Genomic DNA, 21,224 nt, shown 5'->3' on the forward strand with positions numbered 1-21,224 from the left:
TTAATAAGAAATTCTCCTACAAACTTAACCCTTTATGAGGGATATCATAGCCAGCCTCTTATGTTTATGAGCCCAGTTCAAGGGGCTTACAGGCTTTTCTGTGGAACTTACACCTTCTGTCTCATTTCCAAAGAAATTACTACAAATCTACAGGGAAAGTACGGTACTATTATCCCTGTGCCACAAATAATAGCACACACCCAGAAAAGGGGGGATATAAGGCCAGATTAATTAAAAAAATCAAAGGGGGAAGTATCGTGCCTTTCCTTTTGCGGTGACTTTGTCACCCCACAGCCATTGGTCTTCACTGCAGTGACTTTGTCACCCCGCAGCCATTGGTCTTCTCTGCTGTGACTTTGTCAATCAGCAGTTTTTGATCTTCTTCTGCTGTGACCTTGTCAGCCAGCAGTTGTGGGTCTTCTCCTGCTGTGACCTTGTCAGCCAGCAGTTGTGGGTCTTCTCCTGCTGTGACCTTGTCAGCCAGCAGTTGTGGATCGGCTCCCGACACAGGGCCAATTGGGAAATAAAGTGGGTGGCTAATACAGTGGCCCTGGCATTGGAGGTAGGGTCTAAACGAGTATGAAGGTCCATAGCGTCAGTGAGGCAGTAGGATTAGAAGAGTAGGAGCCTAAACGCTTTTCGATTGCAGACAGATCAGAGAGGGAAAAAGGAACACGAACCTGAATAACTCCTTCCACTCCGGCCACCTGGCAGAGAGGGCAGAGAAAGTTTTCTCCCTCTTGTGGCTCAGAGCAAGATCTGGTGTGAGCACTGACCGCGGAGGAGAAAGAGGGACTGCTGTATGCAGGCGAATAAGAAACAGGATCCAGTGAAGGGAGAGGAGGACCTGGATAGGATAGGACAGAGGGGGTTGTGCAGAAGGGGGAGAGAGTTCCTCAAGGGTGTCGGCGAAGGAGGAAAGATCAGGAGTGGAGGGTTTAGCTGAGGTTTCTCTGGCTAAAAGGACTTGTGCCGTAGAACAGGCGGCACAGAGATTAAGACGAAAGTGCAAATACCAGAAGTCTTGAATGTAAGGAATCCCTGACCATTTCCCAGTTCTCTGGCAATAGTTCTGTAAATTGATGAGGATGTTAAAGTTGAAAGTCCCTTCAGGAGGCCACCTGGTCTGTTTATCCAGTGGGAACTGTGGCCTAGCCACAGTGAAGAAGAAAATCAGTTTCTTCTTCTTTAGGGAGGAATCAATGTTTGAGAGATTCTGGATAAGGCACCCCAGGGGTGTTTTTGGGCCCAATTTAGATTCCTGTGCCCCCATGGCAGCCCTCAGCCTTGGAGTGATCAGCTATGAGAACTGGTGTCGTGCAACTCAATCTCTGGCCACCAGACAGTCATGCAGAGTGGGAGTGTCCAGGACATCCCCACAGGCACACACACACTAGGACAACGGTTCTCAACCTGTGGGTCGCGACCCCAGTGGGGTTGCCTAAAGCCATCGAAAAATACATAATGCATATCAGGTATTTACATTCCGAATCATAACTGTAGCAAAATTACAGTTATGAAGTAGCCACCAAAATTATTTTTTGGTTTGGGGTCACCGCAACATGAGGAACTGTATTGCAAGGCCACGGCATTAGAAAGGTTGAGAACTGCACTAGGAAATGGGAGAAGGTCCCTGATGCAGTTGCAATTATGGACAGAGAGTCTCAGAGTCAAAAAGAACTGAGGGGAGGCTGGAGGCTGGGGACTTACCGCACCATATGTTGAAATGGGTGGGAGGTCAGAGGTCCCCGGTCTTCCTTGGAAGGAAAGGGGAGAAAAGTGGCCCTTGAGGGCTTCAAGCTCCTCCCGGGTTTTGCCACCAAATGTAAGGTATTTTCTGCTGAGGAAGAAAGAAGGACGTAGCCACCAAGTGTGGACAAGCAACAGCTTTATTTAGAGCGCATCATGGGCGACGTTCACTGGTCTGCAAGACAGGGGTCAGGGAAGTAGCACAGCTACTCCCACACAAGGGGTAATTTATAGGGTTGATAGGATGGTTTGGGGTGGCAAAATTTCATTGGCTGACAGACAGTTGTTCTTTTACAAAATGCTCCTGAGCCATTTCTTTTGGTGGTCCTGGGTGTGGGTAGTTTCAGCCAAAGTCCTCGAACCTGGTTCCTCATGTGACCTTTTCCCATCGCCAACCAACCTCACAAAAATTATAGATTCAGGCTATATAAAATTAAAGATTAAATTTTTTTTAATTAATTAATTTATTTTTATAGGAACAGAGAGAGAGTCAGAGAGAGGGATAGATGGGGACAGACAGACAGGAACGGAGAGAGATAAGAAGCATCAATCATCAGTTTCTCGTTGTGACACCTTAGTTGTTCATTGATTGCTTTCTTATATGTGCCTTGACCGTGGGGCTACAGCAGACTGAGTAACATCTTGCTCGAGCCAGCAACCCTGAACACAAGCTGGTAAGCTTTTTGCTCAAGCCAGATGAGCCCGCGCTCAAGCTGGAGACCTCAGGGTCTCGAACCTGGGTCCTTCTGCATCCCAGTCTGATGCTCCATCCACTGTGCCACCACCTGGTCAGGCTAAAATTAAAGATTTTATAAAGATATAATATCACAAAATAAGTTAAAGGAGTAAAATTATGTTATCAATTCAATAGATGCAAAAACATTAAACAACACTTGATAAGATGTATAGATAAACCAGATTTAAAAGCGGCTTTATTAACTTAATAAAGGCCACAACCTCTAGCAAATAGATGGATAATCATTACTGACCAAGACAAGAATTTTTTTTTTTTAAAGAGATTTTTTTATTTGTATTTTTCTGAAGCTGGAAACGGGGAGAGACAGTCAGACAGACTCCCGTATGCACCCGACCGGGATCCACCCGGCACGCCCACCAGGGGCTACGCTCTGCCCACCAGGGGGCGATGCTCTGCCCCTCCGGGGCATCACTCTGTCGCGACCAGAGCCACTCTAGCGCCTGGGGCAGAGGCCAAGGAGCCATCCCCAGCGCCCGGACCATCTCTGCTCCAATGGAGCCTCGGCTGCAGGAGGGGAAGAGAGAGACAGAGAGGAAGGAGAGGGGGAAGGGTGGAGAAGCAGATGGGCGCCTCTCCTGTGTGCCCTGGCCAGGAATCGAACCCGGGACCCCTTCACGCCAGGCCGACGCTCTACCACTGAACCAACCGGCCAGGGCAAGACAAGAATTTTTATTTCTTCCTGACTTTATAGCTGTGGGTCAAATAAGTTTGTAAATATGATGTATTTGTTTGCTCACTTATAGTTTGCATTGGGTATCGGGGACAGACTGTAAGCCAGCAAAGTCATTATAGCCTAAGGCTTAGTTTTAAGACTAAGCCTTTTCCACCCTTTTAATACTAAGATCTTTTCAAAACTAAGCTTGTCCCCATACCCTTGACTGTTGCTTGATGTGGGGTGGTGTATGTACTCTTATGAGGAATCCCATTATGCCTCAGATAAGTGACTTTGTATCAGAGACTTCCTTATTTGTAGATTGGCTTAAAGGTTTGCATTTCAACACTATAAAATGAGGCAGACTGGGGCTTGCTTGAGCTAGGTTCCTGAAATTAGCATTGCAAGGAGAGGTAGCCAAAATGGCAGAGTGCTGAAGGAGAAGCCAGTTTGTGCAGAAAGAAGGAGATGGGGAACAGAGGTTAATAAGGCTGGTGAGGTAGAAACCTATGATTCTAGGAAAACTCAAATGAATCAGTGACTTTGGGAGCCCTGAATGGAAGGGGAAGTGTTTTCCCACTGTGTGTATTTTTGCCCGCTGGGTGAAAGCTAGGATTAAAGGTAATGGCCCACCAGTTCTTGGCTTCATGGTTTCATTATCGTCTGTCCGAATCAAATGCGAACCTGCATGGGCCAGGTGGCTGTGATGGTGGCTGTGGCTACTGGCTTTACAATAGCATAACTTAAGAGATACTGAACAAACAAGGAAAAATAACCAGTTAATATTGTTAGGGTTAAATTAGCCCCTTTAAAACTTATATTTTTCTTACCCAGGCATTTTGTAAAAATAGAGTTAATTTTCTTGCTATTCTCTTTCCTAACAGCTGCCTGGCCTTCACTTTGAAATGTAGCAAAAGCTTACCTTCACAAAAATGTCTAAAAAGGTTTGTATTGGGGAGGAACCTGACAATTGAGGGAGCTTTAAATCAAAATAGGTGTTGCCTGACCAGGTGGTGGTACAATGGATAAGAGCATCAGCATGAGATGCTAAGGACCCAGGTTTGAAACCCTGAGGTCACCAGCTTGAGCACTGGCTCACCAGCTTGAGCAAAGGGTATTGGCTTTAGGGTGGGATTATGGACATCAACCCATGGTCTCTGACTTGAGCCCAAGATTGATGACTTTAGCATAGGGTCACTCACTCTGGTAGAACCACCTCCGCAGCAAGGCACATATGAGAAAGCAATCAGTGAAAAACTAAGGTACCGCAACTTATAATTGATGCTTCTCATTTCTCTCCCTTCCTGTCTGTCCCTGTCTCTGTCACACACAAAAATTCACAATAGATGTTTGTGAAAGCAGGCTCATAGACTAAGGCCCCAGCTGTTCCTGGGAGATTGACCTCTTGGCTGTATTCAGGATTTACCAAGCACACTAAGTCTGTGCTACATCAAAGAATTTGTGTCCCTGCAACAGAATTCTCCTCTAAGTCAGTAACCAAGGCCACAGAACCCCTGATTGTGGGAAAGGGGCTGTGGGCTGACAGGTTTGTTATAGCCTAAGGCTTAGTTTTAAAGACTAAGCCTTCCCCACCCTTTTAATCCTAAAATTTTGTCAACACTAACCTTTTCTCCACACTCTTGACATTTGCATGATGTAGGGTGGTGCGATTTTATGAAGAATCCTATTTATGCCTCAGATGAGTGGCTGTGTGTCAGAGATTCCCTATTTGTATATTGGATTAAAGGCTTTAATTGTCTATGCTATATAATAAAGCAAAGTCTGGGGGCTTGCTCTTTCTGATATTGCCATCAGCATTGAAGAGGCCTCCTGATCCCATCCTTTCTTCTTGGTGAATCTATTTTCTTAACTCCCCTCAGGACACATAATATTACTAGCTGTGCAGGTCCGTAGCACCTGATATTGCTAATCTAAGCTTGCTCAGGTGTAGAAACCCCATGCCAGCAAATTCCCTATACCTAATACCCCCTCCCACAGTTTGGGACTGACACTGTTGGTCTCAGCTTGCTTGTACACTTGCATCCAGGCATTTTTAAAATAAACTTTCCTTTTGGAATACACCAGATTTGTGTTTTCAGTTCAGCTCTCCCCAGGGCCTAAGGAAAAAGCCCTCCTGCACCGGAAAGCTTTTCTTCCAGTAGGAGAGAAGCTCCAAGGACATTTTGCATTTTGTGCAAAATGCTCAGAGAGACATTGTGAAGGACACCTTTGTAATTGTTGAAACTGTATGACGTGTACTGTTACTGGTAGTTTGTTTATATTATGTACCTCATTCTCTGCACAGAAATGCCTGTGGTGTGGACTGAAAGTGAGCAAAAGGAGTGAAATACTGGCCAAATAAGTTTGTAAGATATGATTTTTATGTTTGCTCGCTTATAGTTTGCAATGGGGGCTGGGAAGTGTCAGGTAAATGTGGTCAGTGAAATTGTAAATTACCTTCCTGCTTGGGAAGGGCCACTATTTTGCTAATGTTTGTTGGAGGAGAAGTTTTCGAGCCAGACAGTTTTGAAGAGAGAAAGAAGGAGGTGAAGCAAGGAAGAATGCAGGGGGAAGGGAGCCTGCATGGGATTAACTGCTTTCTATAGTTCTCTGAAAAGGTGCAAGGGGCAACTTGCTACATAGAGAAAGGAAGTTAGAATTTATCTGAAAACCCCTTTCTCTCTCCTTTTCTTAAAAGATTTTAAGACCTTACTTTGCAATTTCCAATGCTTATTCTCTGACCTCACCTAAACTCACCCTTCCCTCCTGGAGTCACAGCTTATTCTCTGACCTCATCTAAACTCACCCTTCCCACCTGGAGTCATGAGAGTGCCTTACACCTCAAGACAAAGGGATCACAAGCCCCTTGCATGAAAACCTGTATTCTGTAAAAGGTATATAACTTGTAAGAAAATCAACTTTGGGGAGCACGTGTCTTTGGAGTTACTAGCCCTGCACGCTCCGCTGGCTTTTTTTTTTTTTTTTTGTATTTTTCTGAAGCTGGAAAAGGGGAGAGACAGTCAGACAGACTCCCGCATACGCCCGACTGGGATCCACCCGGCACGCCCACCAGGGGCGATGCTCTGCCCCTCCGGGGCGTTGCTCTGCCGAGACCAGAGCCACTCCAGCGCCTGGGGCAGAGGCCAAAGAGCCATCCTCAGCGCCCGGGCCATCTTTGCTCCAATGGAGCCTTGGCTGCGGGAGGGGGAGAGAGAGACAGAGAGGAAGGAGGGGGGTGTGGAGAAGCAAATGGGTGCTTCTCCTATGTGCCCTGGCCGGGAATCGAACCCGGGTCCCCCGCACGCCAGGCCAACGCTCTACCGCTGAGCCAACAGGCCAGGGCCTCCGCTGGCTTTTTAATAAATTCTCTTTTCCTCTAATAAAGTTATCTGAGAGTCTATCCTCCATTCGGTTCCCTTCCTGCAACAGTGCCCACCCACAGAACCGGGAAGGGGTTTAGCCTGTCAGTACCTCATACTGGATAAGACAGTCCAGAGGTCTGACCCAGTCGGGGGTTTATACGGACCTGCCAGTTTCCAAAAGAAGCTGAAAGGAGGCTTTCCCCTTCTCCAGTGAACCAGCCACCCCTCGTTTCAATCTAACAAATACTAGAACAAAAAATATGTACAGAATATTTTATTTGTATTTAAAGTCCAAATTTAGGAATGGACATTAGAGGTCAGCAAGGATTCTTGTTAAACTAAACTACGTAAATAATTATCAGTAGCCTTCCTCTACATCAGTGGTCCCCAACCTTTTCTGGGCTATGGACCGGTTTAACGTCAGAAAATATTTTCACATATCGGCCTTCAGGGTGGACCGAATAAATGCACAAAATAAAATTATGCGATTGGCGTAAATAAAACATTGTTCAGACTTAAATATAAATAAAACGAAAATAATGTAAGTTATTCTTTCTCTGCAGAAAGAAAGGGGGGTTGGGGACCACTGATCAGTTATCAATAAAGCAATGAAAGGCCTAATGAGAGGACAGTGAATGGAAAGGCAATCTCATGGATTCGTACAGGCTTAAATTTTGTGTCCAAAGTCTGTGACTCTTGAGAGCCTGAATAGGAGGCCCTAAATCTAACCCTGCCTGTAGCCCCAATCTCCCCAAGCCCGCCCTAGTTCGGTCCCAACTTCATCCAATCCCAACAGCTCATCTCTCCGGGGAGGAAACTAACAGGTCTCCACTCTACCTTGGAAGTGGCTGCTGCCCAACTCCCCCGCCCCTCTCCTTGTTTCTCCGCGCCTCCCTGTCCCTCCCGCCCCTGGTACCTTCATTTGCCAGCACCCGAAGCCCCGCCCCTTTTCTAAGCACCGCCCCAAAACCGGAAGCAAAAGTGTGCTTTTGCGCGTGCGTGCGCCGTGGGCTCTGTCTTCTTGCATCCTCGCTCTTGTCTGAGCTCAGTATTCAGCTGGGTCTGCAATTTTCCCGGCTTGGGTCGGCCCTGCCTCAGGTCCGGTGCCGGCGGCGGAGAGTTTGGCCTTGGGGAAGCCAGAGATCTGAGGGTGGCCGCCGCTGGGACCCCCGCACCGGGGCCTCGGATTGCCGCCACTTTACCTCAGAGCCCTGGCCCGCTCCGCTCGTGGCTGTTGCTGCTCGTCCCCAACTCCCTGAATCGGGCACTCTAGGCTGGGTACAGTCGGGTGAGAGCAAAGGGAAGTGGAGAACAACCCTTATATTTATAATTCCCCCTCTAGACGCGTCCTCTGCTCTCTTTCCAGAAAGGAAAAGCATCCCTGCTTTTCTTGTCCTGGGGACGAGAACCTCACCTGGTCGTCTCTGCGCCGATCGGCAGATTTCGGCGTGTCCGGTGAGCAAGGGGCTGGCAATCGGTTCCACTGCGCCCTCTCCTCTTCCCTTCTGGTGCAGGAGATATGTTGGTCATAAGTTTCTAAAATATGAATTTTATGTTTGCTTGCTTATAGCTAGCATTGGGGTCTGGGCAACGACAGGTATATGTGGTCTGTAATGTTGCAGAATACCTTCCTGCTTGGGAAGGGCCATTGTTTTGCTGTTTGCTGGGGGAGAGGTTTTTGCGCCAGAAAGTTTTGAAGAAAGAAGGAAAGGAAGAGGAATGAGCCATGTTTGCAAAGTGAGAACAGAGAGAATTAAGGTGTGTAGGTGGGAACCAGACTTGAGGGGCTTTTGCGAACTCCACAGAGACTGGTGTGGCCTTTGATTCTAGGAGGAACTGAAGAAGCTTCTCCTGGGTGTGGAACCGGATAATGTGTCAGTGGCTTTGGGAGCCCTGAGTGAAAGGAAAGTGTGTTCCCTGTGTGTGTTGCTCATTGGCTGGCGTGTGACTTTAGTAAAGGAGTGGCCCACCATTTTTGGCTCCACTGTTTCTTTATTGTCTGCCTGATTCCAATGAGAACCTGCACCTGCATGGCCACGACTGCGGCGACTACTGGCCATACAAGATATTACTTAACCTTGCCTGACCAGGTGGTGTTGCAGTGGATAGAGCATCGAACTGAATTCAGAGGACCCAGGTTCGAGACCCGGAGGTCGCCAGCTTGAGCGCGGTTTCATCTGGTTTGAGCAAAGCTCACCAGCTTGGACCCAAGGTCGCTGGCTGGAGCAAGGGGTTACTCGGTCTGCTGTAGTCCCATTGTCAAGGCACATATGAGAAAGAAATCAATGAACAACTAAGGTGTCACAACAAAAAACTGATGGTTGATGCTTCTCATCTCTCTCTGTCTCTGTAAAAAAAAAAAAAAAAAAAATTATTTAATCTTTACCCTGCCTGTGGACACCTGTTTGCTACATTATATCCAGATGCATACAAGTGAACTAATTATTAAGTATATTTGTAACCATTGTCAGAGAATGCAGCTATCCATTGTAATCAATTAGTGTGTAGATCATTTTTGACTTTCACACATAAACTGATCATCTGCCAGTTTTAGCTGTTTTTTACCTTGTACCTTGTATTTCTTTAGTGCACTTGCCAGGACCTCCATCCAGTTCATGTTGAATAGCATAGAATTTATATCTTTGCCTTGTTCCAGATTCCAGAGGGAATTATTCTACCATTTCACCATTAAATACAATGTTTATTGTATGTTTGTAGATACTCTTTTTCTAGTAAAACGTGTTCCCTTCTACTTTTGATGGGTTAAATTGTTATAACCAATGAACATTCTAGACAGTCACTTCTTTGTATTGAAGGGGATGAGTCATGTGACTTTTTTCTGTTAATAAGGTGAATTATATAAATCTATTCCATTTTGATAACATTTTAATTCTTTTTTTTTTTTATTAAGTGAGAGATAGGGAGGCTGACCAACAGACTCCTGCATAACCCCAGACCAGTAAGGGGCGATGCTCTGCCCATCTGGGGCCACAGCTCCATGGGACAACTGAGCTATTTTAGTGCCTGTGGTGAGGCCATGAAGCCATCCTCAGCAGTGGGGGCCAACTTGCTCTAACCATTGAGCCATGGCTGCAGGTGAGGAGAGGAGTGGGGGCAAGGGGTGGAGAAGCAGGTGGTTGCTTCTCCTGTATGCTGACCGAAGTCGACACATGGGGCCGACCTTCTACACTGAGCCAATGGGCCAGGGCCTAATGATTCCATTTTTACCCACATTTTATTCTTAGGACAAAATGAATGTCATTTGTGATTAATATATTTATTCTTCATTTGTTGACTGTACTGATATTATATTATTTGCACTAATGTGTAAGAGATTTTTGTTAATTGCAATTTTCTGCTTTTGGAAATACTTGAGAAAACAGTATTTCCACCCCTATAATAAAATATTAAAATTTTTATTTATTTGGTGAGCCACCTGATAAAACGATTTGAAACTTCTGTTTCATTTGTGGGTGTGTTTTAAACTGCTGAGTTTTTTTCTATAATGACTGGATATAGTCAAGTGTTGTATTTATTTTAGATCATTGCTGGAAAGTTGTACTCTCTACTAAAATTAATTAATTACTTGTACATTTCCATATCCCCATCATTTTTTTTGTTGCAGTCTTTTTGTAATGTAATTATGACTAATTCATAACTCCTTTTGTCAGGGCTCTGTTGATAAAGAAAATTGCTATGGGTTTCTTGACCTCAGTAGTTTTCAAAGGATGCATTGCTGGCTTTTCTGATTCTTTTTATTAGTTTTGAAAGTGTCATTAATTGGGCCTTGTTTTCACTTTTTTTTCTTTTCTTTTTTTTTTTTTTTTGCATTTTTTAAAATATTTTTTTTATTTATTTATTATAGCGAGGGGAGAGAGAGTGAGAGAGAGAAGGGGGGGGGGGAGCAGGAAGCATCAACTCCCATATGTGCCTTGACCAGGCAAGCCCAGGGTTTTTTTGAACCGGCAACCTCAGCGTTTCCAGGTTGATGCTTTATCCACTGCGCCACCACAGGTCAGGCCTTCACTTTTTTTTCTAATCCTATATGGTGTTCTTTTCCCAACCTTCAGTGGTTAGCTAATTGATACTGATTTTTTTCCCCTCTGGGATTTGAGGATATTTCTAATTTTATAAATATATACACACCACACCAGCTGTGAATTTCCAGTGTTATAAGAAACAGTGATTTTAATTTTCTGCTTCTGTTCTGCCATATGAGTCATTCTGACTCACAGAGAAATATGTGTGCATCTCCTTATCCCTATAATGTTCTTCATTTTAATATAACATCTGTCAACACCTGACAGTTTGTTAATTACTGCCTTTCCTGAAAAAAAAAGTCCATGTGTTTCAGGGTTCTTCTGTTTTGTTTAGTGCTGTATCCTGTGACTGCATGTGGTGGGATCAGGGGAAATGCTACCTAAGTGAATATGAAATGAAGGAGCAGCAGGTAGGGGCCTTAAGGGAAACTGCCTTGCTCAAGACATAGGTTTAGTCAAGAGAAGGTATTCAAAGATTAAACATTTGAATAGAATACTTCATTTGTCTATTCTGCATAATGTGCCCAACAAAGTTCTAGGCCAGACCCTGGTAATGTTAGGGAATAATGTCCTCACTAACTTTGAAATTATAAGTGTATGTTCAGAAATATACTCACTGGGCATTTCAGCTTTGAAGATAAATAGACCTGCATACACACCTGACAGAGTGGCTCTCTAATTGGGTGACATTGAGTGTGTAGTTAATTGACTGTAAGATTCCTGAAGTATGTATTAATTAGTAGTAATAATATAATTTGCAGAGTTCCTATGAAAAATAAGTAATTTCTTTGCAAAGATATGGGCATCTCTTCACAGTCATTCTCACATCATGGTTGCTCAAATGGAACATGTTATTAATATAGTAAAGAATATCACAGTTTTTATTGGCTTTAAAATACATACTTGATCCACTGCAGTGGAAGGAACAGTTGTGTTTTCATTATTTGGAATTTGTGCACCAGTGCTGTAAATATTGCTATGAGATGAGCTACACTCTGCTAACTTAAGTATTTTTCTGCTGCTGCTTCTGTACAACTAAACCAGGGGTCCCCAAACTATGGCCCGCGGGCCACATGTGGCCCCCGAGGCCATTTATCTGTCCCCGCTGCACTTCCAGAAGGGACACCTCTTTCATTGGTGGTCAATGAGAGGAGCACATTGACCGTTTCATTAGCCAGAAGCAGGCCATAGTTCCCAATGAAATACTGGTCAGTTTGTTGATTTAAATTTACTTGTTCTTTATTTTAAATATTGTATTTGTTCCCTTTTTTTTTTTTTTAACTTTAAAATAAGATATGTGCAGTGTTTATAGGGATTTGTTCATAGATTTTTTTTATAGTCTGGCCCTCTAAAGGTCTGAGGGACAGTGAACTGGCCCCCTGTGTAAAAAGTTTGGGGACTCCTGAACTAAACCTTTGCAGCAGAATTACAGCATGGAAGTCTTCTCTGTCCCTCCCCCCATGTGTGGAATATAGGCAGTTGATGCTCTTTTTTAAAACCATGTTTCAGGGACCCTGCAGTCCATGGAGGGATCCCTTTGATCAGGGACTGAGCAATAATGTGTGTTAGCCTGCCAAGGGGTGCAGGAGTAATATTGGGAATGGAGCACCCAAAAGTGGTATTTAAGTCAGTGCTTTCTTGGGTTTGAGACAGTGTATATTCTTAGTAGTATATTCTGAAGCTTGAAGGTATTGCCTGATACATTTTATGCTTTTAATTATCATAGGCAAACTGCCAACTAAACTTTTAGGCAGCAGTGAACTTACTTGCAAAATGAGACTTTTAAACATAAAAAAAAGTAAAGAAAAAAAAACTCAACAAGAACCCAATAATAGTTTTCTAGTTCTAGATGAGGTAAGATTACACCCGCTTCTTACATTATCAGTGTGTATTGGCTTTGGTGTCTCGGGCCTATGAATATATGTATGAGAATATTGTGTGTCTGCATGTGTGTGTGTGTGTATGTGTGGGGAAGTTTGAGGGGTATGGACCCTTATAGTGTGCTGCAGCATCCTGGCTCATGATTGTGTGAATTGTGGGGAGACCTAGATGATCATGACTCTCCTGCCTCAGGTGTAACTTCTCAGCACTCTGTTTTCTCCATGAAGGGAACATGGGTGAGGAAAGAAGCCCTGCCGAGTTCCAGAAAAGCATGCCACAGGTCGGTAAGAGCTAATTCCCAGAAAGAATATTTCCATTTCACTAGTTTGTCTAGCTGATTGTTTGGAACAGGGATCAGCAACTTGTTTCTGTGTTGGGCCACATAAAAAGTACTGTATGTCACTTAGCTGTTCCATTTGCTTGTGTATTTATTTATTCTTTCCATATGTACCCAGACTTGTGGTTGAACCTATGACCTCTAGCATGCCAGATTGATGCTTTTTCCACTGAGCCACTTGGCCAGGGCTGGATTGTATGTGTATTTTTTTTTTTTTTTTGGTGTTGAATTTTACAAGTTCTTTAAATATTGGATATTAATTTCTTAACAGATATATCTGTGAGAATGTTTTCCCATTCAGTGAGTTGCCTTTCTATTTTGTTGATAGTTTTCTATGCTGGGGAAAACTTTTTAATTGATGTGGTCCAGTTTTTAAATTTTCTCCTTCCTCAAGAAGATCTTTCAGAAAAAATACTGCTAAAAGAAATGTCTAAGATTTTAGTGCCTCTGTCTTCTTCTGGGATTTTGAGTGTTTTGATTCTAATATTTAAATGTTCTTCCATTGTGAATTCATTCTTGTGCATCACACATTGTGTTTTTATTCATTAAAACCTCATCCAGATTTGACCCAGTGTTTCATGTTGCACTGATCACTATAGTGGGAAAGAAGGAAGCAGGTGATAACTGTTTGTGGAACAAAGAATTGTAGTGTCATGGTTGAAATTAAAACTAAGTCATCACTTCCCTGACCAGGTGGTGGCACAGTAGATAGAGCTTCTGACTGGGACCCAGAGGACCCAGGTTCAAAATCTTAAGGTCGCCCACTTGAGCACATGCTCATCTGGTTTGAGCATGGCTCACCAGCTTGAGCCCAAGGTCACTGGCTTGAGCAAGGGGTCGCTCCGTCTGCTGTAGAGCCCAGTCAAGTCAAATATGACAAAGTTATCAATGAAAAACTAAGGTGCCACAATGAAGAGTTGATGCTTCTCATCTCTCTTCCATCCTGTCTGTCCTTATCTGTCCCTCTCTCTGTCTCTGTCACAAAAAAACCCACAAAACACTAAGTCCTCACTTAACATTGTTAGTAATTTCTGTGTTTTTATGGAAAACAACAATAAATAAAACCAGTTTCCCTATAGACTGATTGATATAAACAAGGGTAAGGTTCCCACACATCTCATCAATATTATAACAAAAGGAAGTCATTTGAGGAACTTCTGTATTTTATTGAGAGCATTTCTCTCATTTTAGCTATATGGTCTGGATTGTTCTGGATCATAGTAAGACCGGAATTTTTTTCATCAAACAATAGGGAGAGAAACTTAATGTTTTAGAAGTGTTGTAATACCAGTGATACAGGACTTTTTTAGTCAGGAGGATGTGTGGGGGAAAGAGAAAGAGATCTATCTGATGGCTGAGTCCCAGGGTTGATGTTAGAAGACCACACAGCCTTCAAATGTCCTGTGAATGGATTCTCTGTGCCCCGTATTGTCACCATCCTCCATCCTCCTGAACACAAGGGATTGGCACCTTTCTGAACAGAATATGTGGGATGTTTCAGGACCCAGTAGTCTTTGAGGATGTGGCTGTAGACTTCAGCCAGGAGGAGTGGGCTTTGCTGGATCTCGCTCAGAGGAGCCTCTACAGAGATGTGATGCTGGAAACCTTCCAGAACCTGGCCTCACTAGGTAAGATTGACAGCATTCCTAGGTTCAGTTGTTTCGAAAAGAAATCTGACAGATTGAACTTATTCTTTATTATAGGATTTGGGCTGAGGAATAAGATACATTGGTAAATATGACAGACACAGTCAGGAACCCCAAGAAACATATAGTGTAGTGGCTTGACCATGAAAAACATCTGTGTGTTGAATTGCCTTTTTATTGTGATTAAAAGCCTCAAGGCTTATGGAGCATTGAAAGTGTGGGCATAGACTTCAGGGAGGGACACAGGGAGTGTAACTTCATCTTAACTTGATTACATCTGCAATGACCCTATTTTCAAATTAAGCAACATTCTGACATTCTAGGTAGACATAAAACTTTTAACAAATATGTTTATTTATTTTCAGAGCAGTTTTAGGTTCACAGCCAAACTGAATGGAAGATACAGAGATTTACCATATACCCCTTACCTCCCCATGCACAGCCTCCCCACTGTCAGCACACACCACCAGAGTCCTGCATTTGTCACAGTTGATGAGCCTGCGCTGACACATGATCATCACCTAGAGTCCATAGCTTCCATTAGGCTTCACTCTTGCTGTTGTACCTTTGTTGTTTGAACAAATATGCGATGACGTACACCCACTGCTGTAATATCATGCAGATAGTTTCACTGTCCTAAAAGTCCTCTTTGGCTGACTCATCCCCTGGCAACTATTGCTGTTTTGGGGGTTTTTGTTTGTTTGTTTTTTGTTTTTTACCGAGAGAGAGAGAGAGAGAGAGAGAGAGAGAGAGAGAGTCAGAGGGATAGACAGGGACAGACAGACAGGAATGGAGAAAGATGAGAAGCATCAATCGTCAGTTTTTTGTTGCGACACCTTAGTTGTTTATTGATTGCTTTCTCATACATGCCTTGACCGTGGGCCTTCAGCAGACTGAGTGACCCCTTGCTTGATCCAGCGACCTTGGGTTTAAGCTGGTGAGCTTTTGCTTAAATCAATGAACCCGCATTCAAGCTGGCAACCTTGGGGTCTTGAACCTGGGTCCTTCCGCATCCCAGACTAACACTCTATCCACTGTGCCACTGCCTCATCAGGCACTACTGCTCTTTTTACTGTGTCAACTGTTTTCTCTTTTTGAAAAAGTTATGTATTTGAAGTTTTACAGTATGTACCATTTTTACATTGGTTTTATTCAGTTAGTAACGCATTTAAAGTTTTTTCATGCCTTTTACTCAATCTTCTAGATTTTTATTCATCCATTCACCTAAAGAAAGACATCTTTGCTGCCAGCAAGTATTGGCAATTTTGAATAAAGCTGCTATAAATGTGTGTGCAGGTGTTGTGTGGGCATGTTTCCAACTTCTTCGGATAAATTCTAAAGAGAATGACTGTCCAGCCATGTGGGTGGACCTTTCCCTTGTTTTCCTCTTTACCATGATCTCAGAGTAACCTTGTGTAAGATTGGTATTCTGTGAGATTACTCATGTTCAGCAGGAGTACAAAATGTCCTGGCTGTAAGAATTAGACCAGTCTTATATGCTAAACATTAGATATGAATGTCAGATCAGTTTTTAATTTTTACTTATTGACTTTAGCGAGAGTGGAATAGAGAGAGAAAGAAAGAGGCAGGAACATCAACATCTTTCTATATGTGCCCTGACCGGGGATCGAATTTGCAACCTCTATGCTTTGGGACTATGGTCTAGCCAACTGAGCTATCCAGCCAAGGTTCAGATCAGTTTTAGACATCAGAGGCTTTGTTGCTACTTCTCTTTCATAAACATATTTCTGTTAAACATTTTGTTGCAATTAAAGTCACACTTGATGCTAAGTTTGCAGAATCAGAAGACCAAAATGTCAGCCTTGTCTCCTGGATATATTTGTGACATGCCTCTCTGCTTTAACAGGGTACACACTGCATATACCCTGGCTGATCTTCCAGTGGAAGCAGGAGGAGGACCTGGAGATGACAAAGAGAGGGCCTGTCCAGGGGGAGTGCCAGGAAGGTAAGAGTTCTTGGGAGAAACTGTCTAGGTTGGAAGGTATTCATTTGGAAAAATCAAGTGAAAGTCAAACAGCTGTTTTGTCTGAGATATTTTCCCCATACACCATTGATCACTATTTGACATTTTATTAACAGTCTTTCTTGTTTTTGAAAAGACTTTCCTTGTTTCTTTTTGTAAGTTGGTATTTGGTCATGTACATTTTACTGTGTTCCTGTTTTTTGTATTTTTCCAAAGTGAGAAGCAGCATGGAGGCAGGCAGACAGACTTCTGCATGGCCCTGACTGGAATCCACCCGGCATGCCCACCAGGGAGCTATGCTCAGTCCCTCTGGAGCATTACTTTAATGCAATCGGAGCCATTCTAGCGCCTGAGGCAGAGCCCATGGAGTCATCCTCAGCTCCCGGGCCAACTTGCTCCGATGGAGCCTTGGCTGTGGGAGAAGAAGAGAGAGATAGAAACAAAGGGGAAGGGTAGAGAAGTAGATGGGTGCTTCTCCTTTGTGCGTTGGCTGGGAATCAAACCTGTGACTTTCACATTCCGGGCCGACGCTCTACCACTGAGCCAGCTGGCGAGAGCCTATTCCTATTTGTGTTGTTCTTCCAATCATACCTTGTTGTTTTTACTATCCATCAATCTTCATGGAATTATTTCTCATTCAGTTGATTATCATTTGACCCTTGTGCTTAGAAGCAGAGTCTTTTTTTTTTTACAAAATTTTTTTTTTACAGAAACAGAGAGTCAGAGAGAGGGATAGACAGGGACAGACAGACAGGAACGCAGAGAGATGAGAAGCATCAATTATCAGTTTTTTGTTGTGGCACCTTAGTAGTTCATTGATTGCTTTCTTAAATGTGCCTTGACCGAGGGCCTTAAGCAGACCGAGTAACCCGTTGCTCGAGCCAGCAACCTTGGGCTCAAGTTAGTGAGTTCTTGCTCAAACCAGATAAGCCCACGCTCAAGCTGGTGACCTTGGGGTCTTGAACCTGGGTCTTCCGCATCCCAGTTTGATGCTCTATCCACTGCGCCACCGCCTGGTCAGGCTTGAAGCAGAGTCTTGAGCGAGCCACACTGTGAAAGTCCTATGTTCAAAGGTGACTTTACTTTTCATTTCAGATTTTGACACTCAACCTAAGACTAATAAATCTGTCACTTCACAAGATATTTATGAAGAAACAGTATCTATTGAACAGGAAATAGTAAGATTCAAGAGGAATGGTGCACAGTCATCTATTTTATATAAAAAGTGGGAAAACCATGGTATTGACTGTAAGAACAAAAACCATGAGAGACATTTAAGGTGAGTTCCATTCATATACAGGTAAAAAGTGCCCCAGAAGAGCATCTTAAAATGTCACAAAATATAAAGAACACATATATAAAACTTGTCAAAAGTTGGATTTCATAAAAAATTTTTACTGATATTTTCTTCTACAAATGAGACTGTGATCTTTGATATACTTCAGTTGTAAGCAGTTATGAAAAAAATCCCTTAAGTCAAAAAGTCACTGATACATAATGCAAGTAACACTTAAAATGCTGTAAAAATGTTCTGTGAAACCTATGTGTCTATTGATCGTTGTCACCTCGTTAAATTTAATTAAAAAAAATAAAAAATGCCTGGCCTGTTGGTGTTGTGGTAGAGCATTGGCCTGATATATGGATGTCCCAGGTTTAATTCCCAGTCAGGGCACACAGGAAAAGCAACAAACTGCTTCCCCATCACTTCCTCTTTTTCTTTCCCTCTCTCTCTCTCTCAGACTGCTGTAGCTATCGCTCCATTGGTTTGAATGCATCACCCCTGGATGTGATGTGACTCTGCAGCCTCTGCCTCAGGTTCTATAAGTAGCTCAGTTGCGAGCATGGCTCCTGATTGGCAATGCATCAGCCACAGATGGGGGTTGCCTGGTGGATCCCAGTCAGGGCGCATGCAGAAGTCTGTTTATTCCCATTCTCTTACTTGCAAAAGAATTAAAAAACCCAACAAACTGATAACTACCAGCTATTGTATAGCCTCTCTCTGAGGAGTTTCAGCTTAGAACCACAGAGAGTGCAAAACATGTACAGTTACTGTTTTTTATTTTTTTTATTTTATTTTTTTACAGAGACAGAGAGTGAGTCAGAGAGAGGGATAGACAGGGACAGACAGACAGGAATGGAAAGAGATGAGAAGCATCAACCATTAGTTTTTCATTGCGTGTTGCAACACCTTATTGTTCATTGATTGCTTTCTCGTATGTGCCTTGACCGCGGGCCTTCAGCAGACCGAGTAGCCCCTTGTTGGAGCCAGCGACCTTGGGTCCAAGCTGGTGGGCTTTTGCTCAAACCAGATGAGCCTGCGCTCAAGCTGGTGACCTCGGGGTCTCAAACCTGGGTCCTCTGCATCCCAATCCAACGCTCTTTCCACTGCGCCACCACCTGGTCAGGCACAGTTACTGTTAATGGTAAAAATGTATTTATTACTAATATTGTACTTTTTCTTTTTAAAAGAAATTATGTGGATGAGAACATCTATGAATGTAACCAAGAAAACCAGTGTGGAAAAAACTTCTGCCAAATTTCAAATCTTAACGTACTCCAGAGAACTGCTGAGGTACAATCCTATGAATGCCATGAATGTAAAAAGGTCTTCATGGATCATGTTTTCCTGAAGACCCACGTCAGTTCGCACACAGGAAGCAAACCCTACCAGTGCAGGGAGTGTGGGAAGGCTTTTCATTCCCCCTCCTGTTTCAGGAAGCACATGAAAACCCCCCTGGAAGACAAACCCTACAAATGTCAGCAGTGTACCAGAGCCTTCGGCTGTTCTTCATTCTTCAGGGCACATATGAAGCTTCACTCTGGACATTCAAACTGTGAATGTGAGCAATGTGGCAAAACCCTCAGCTGTTCTTCATCCCTCACAGAGCACAAGAGAATTCACAGTGGAGATAAGCCTTTTGAATGCAAGGAATGTGGGAAGGCCTTCAGTCGTCCCTCATCTCTCACTGCACACTTGAGACTGCACAGTGGAGAGAATCCTTATAAATGTAAGGAATGTGGGAAAGCCTTTACTCGTTTCTCCCACCTTATAGTACATGGCCGGTCTCATACTGGGGAGAAACCCTATGAATGTAAGGAGTGTGGGAAAGCCTTTCGTCACTCTTCAGACCTGACTGTGCACACCCGGATGCACACTGGAGAGAAGCCTTTTGACTGTCTACAGTGTGGGAAAGCCTTTAGTTGTGTCTCATCCTTTCGAAGACATGTAAGAAGCCACACTGGGGAGAAACCCTATAAATGTAAGGAATGTGGGAAAGCCTTTATTAGTTCCTCCCACCTTACAGTGCATGGACGGACTCACACTGGGGAGAAACCTTATGAATGTAAGAAATGTGGGAAAGCCTTTATTTATGCCTCATCTCTTAGGACTCACATGAGGACACACACAGGGGAGAAGCCCTATGAATGTAAGGAATGTGGGAAAGCTTTTCGTCACTCTTCAGACCTAACTGTACACACCCGAATACACACTGGAGAGAAGCCTTTTGATTGTATACAGTGTGGGAAAGCCTTCAGTTGTCTCTCATCCTTTCGAAGACATGTAAGAAACCACGCTGGAGAGAAACTATGAATGCAAGGAGTGTGGGAAAGCCTTTATTAGTTCCTCCCACCTTGTAGTGCATGGACAGACTCACACTGGAGAGAAACCTCATGAATGTAAGAAATGAGGGAAAGGCTTTTATCTGTTCCTCAGTTGTTAGGATTCACATGAGGACGCACACTGGGGAGAAGCCCTATGAATATGTGGGAAAGCCTTTGTCTTGTCTACTTTCTAACACATGTGAGAATTAACCCTAGAGAAAACATGCAAATGTATGGGAACATCTGCAAAGCTTTTCACATCTTAGGCAACATGTGAGATCTGATACAATGGAGACAGCCTATGACTTTAATAAAGTAGTTAATTCTCCCTCATTTTTTTGAAGACTCCTAAGAACTCACAATTCAGAATATATAAACCATGTGGTAACATCTTTAAAAATATTGCTTATTACAAGTCAAAATTCCGAAGAGCTTGACTATGTGGTGGTGCAGTAGATAGATCGTCAGACTGAGATGCGGAGGTCCCAGGTTCAATACCCTGAGGTTGCTGGCTTGAGCACAAGTTCATATGGTTCGAGCAAGGCTCACCAGCTTGAGCACTAGTTCACTGGCTTGAGCAAGGGGTCACTCAGTCTGCTATAGCCTCCCAGTTAAGGCACATATGAGAAAACCGTCAATGGGAAACTAAGGTGCCACCATAAAGAATTGATGCTTCTCATCTCTCTCTCCCTTTCTGTTTGTTCCTATCTGTTCCTCTCTCTGTCTCTGTCTCACACACAAATAAAATTGCTAAGAAATAAGTGTATAAGAAAATTTCCTCTAGAAGCAAATATCAGTGTTTCACCTTTAAAGTGGAAAGTTGGCTCAATGGTTTCTGGTTTGTATTTTCTGATATGAATTATTAAGGTGATAAATTTCCCTCTAATACATTTTCACTCTATTCTGAGGTGCTTTAATTTGGGTTTAGATGTAAATGTTGTTTCCATCACTAAGTGAGGCAGTGTGTTTCGTGTTTTTTTGGTTTTTTTTTTTTGTTTTTTTTTTTGGTAAGTGTGTTTCTTCATATCCAGGTAGGGATGGTCCTTTTATTTTTGTTTTTTTTCTGATTAACTCATTGCTAAGTGTGCAGTGATCATTATATGAACACGAGTATTTATAATTTCTTTTGTATTTTGTCTTTGTAATTGGTCATTTCATTTTGACCTAGTATGGCTGACACTGGAATTTGCATATTCAATATTCTTCACTCTGT

At 43.2% G+C, this 21,224-nt stretch overlaps 1 protein-coding gene across 1 annotated transcript in view; it reads left to right on the forward strand.

Annotated features, from left to right (window-relative positions):
- The first annotated feature begins 7,541 nt into the window (after positions 1-7,541).
- LOC136379614 (zinc finger protein 699-like) overlaps positions 7,542-21,224 on the forward strand; it is a 142,259-nt gene continuing 128,576 nt past the window's right edge. Inside the window, exons 1-5 of the mRNA XM_066347031.1 lie at positions 7,542-7,975; positions 9,432-9,616; positions 12,669-12,721; positions 14,280-14,406; positions 16,292-16,390. Coding sequence (XP_066203128.1) covers positions 9,607-9,616; positions 12,669-12,721; positions 14,280-14,406; positions 16,292-16,390 — 289 coding nt within the window. The 5' untranslated portion in view covers positions 7,542-7,975; positions 9,432-9,606. The remainder of the gene's footprint in view (positions 7,976-9,431; positions 9,617-12,668; positions 12,722-14,279; positions 14,407-16,291; positions 16,391-21,224) is intronic.

Source organism: Saccopteryx leptura, chromosome 1, assembly GCF_036850995.1.
Source record: "Saccopteryx leptura isolate mSacLep1 chromosome 1, mSacLep1_pri_phased_curated, whole genome shotgun sequence".
NCBI lineage: Eukaryota > Metazoa > Chordata > Mammalia > Chiroptera > Emballonuridae > Saccopteryx > Saccopteryx leptura.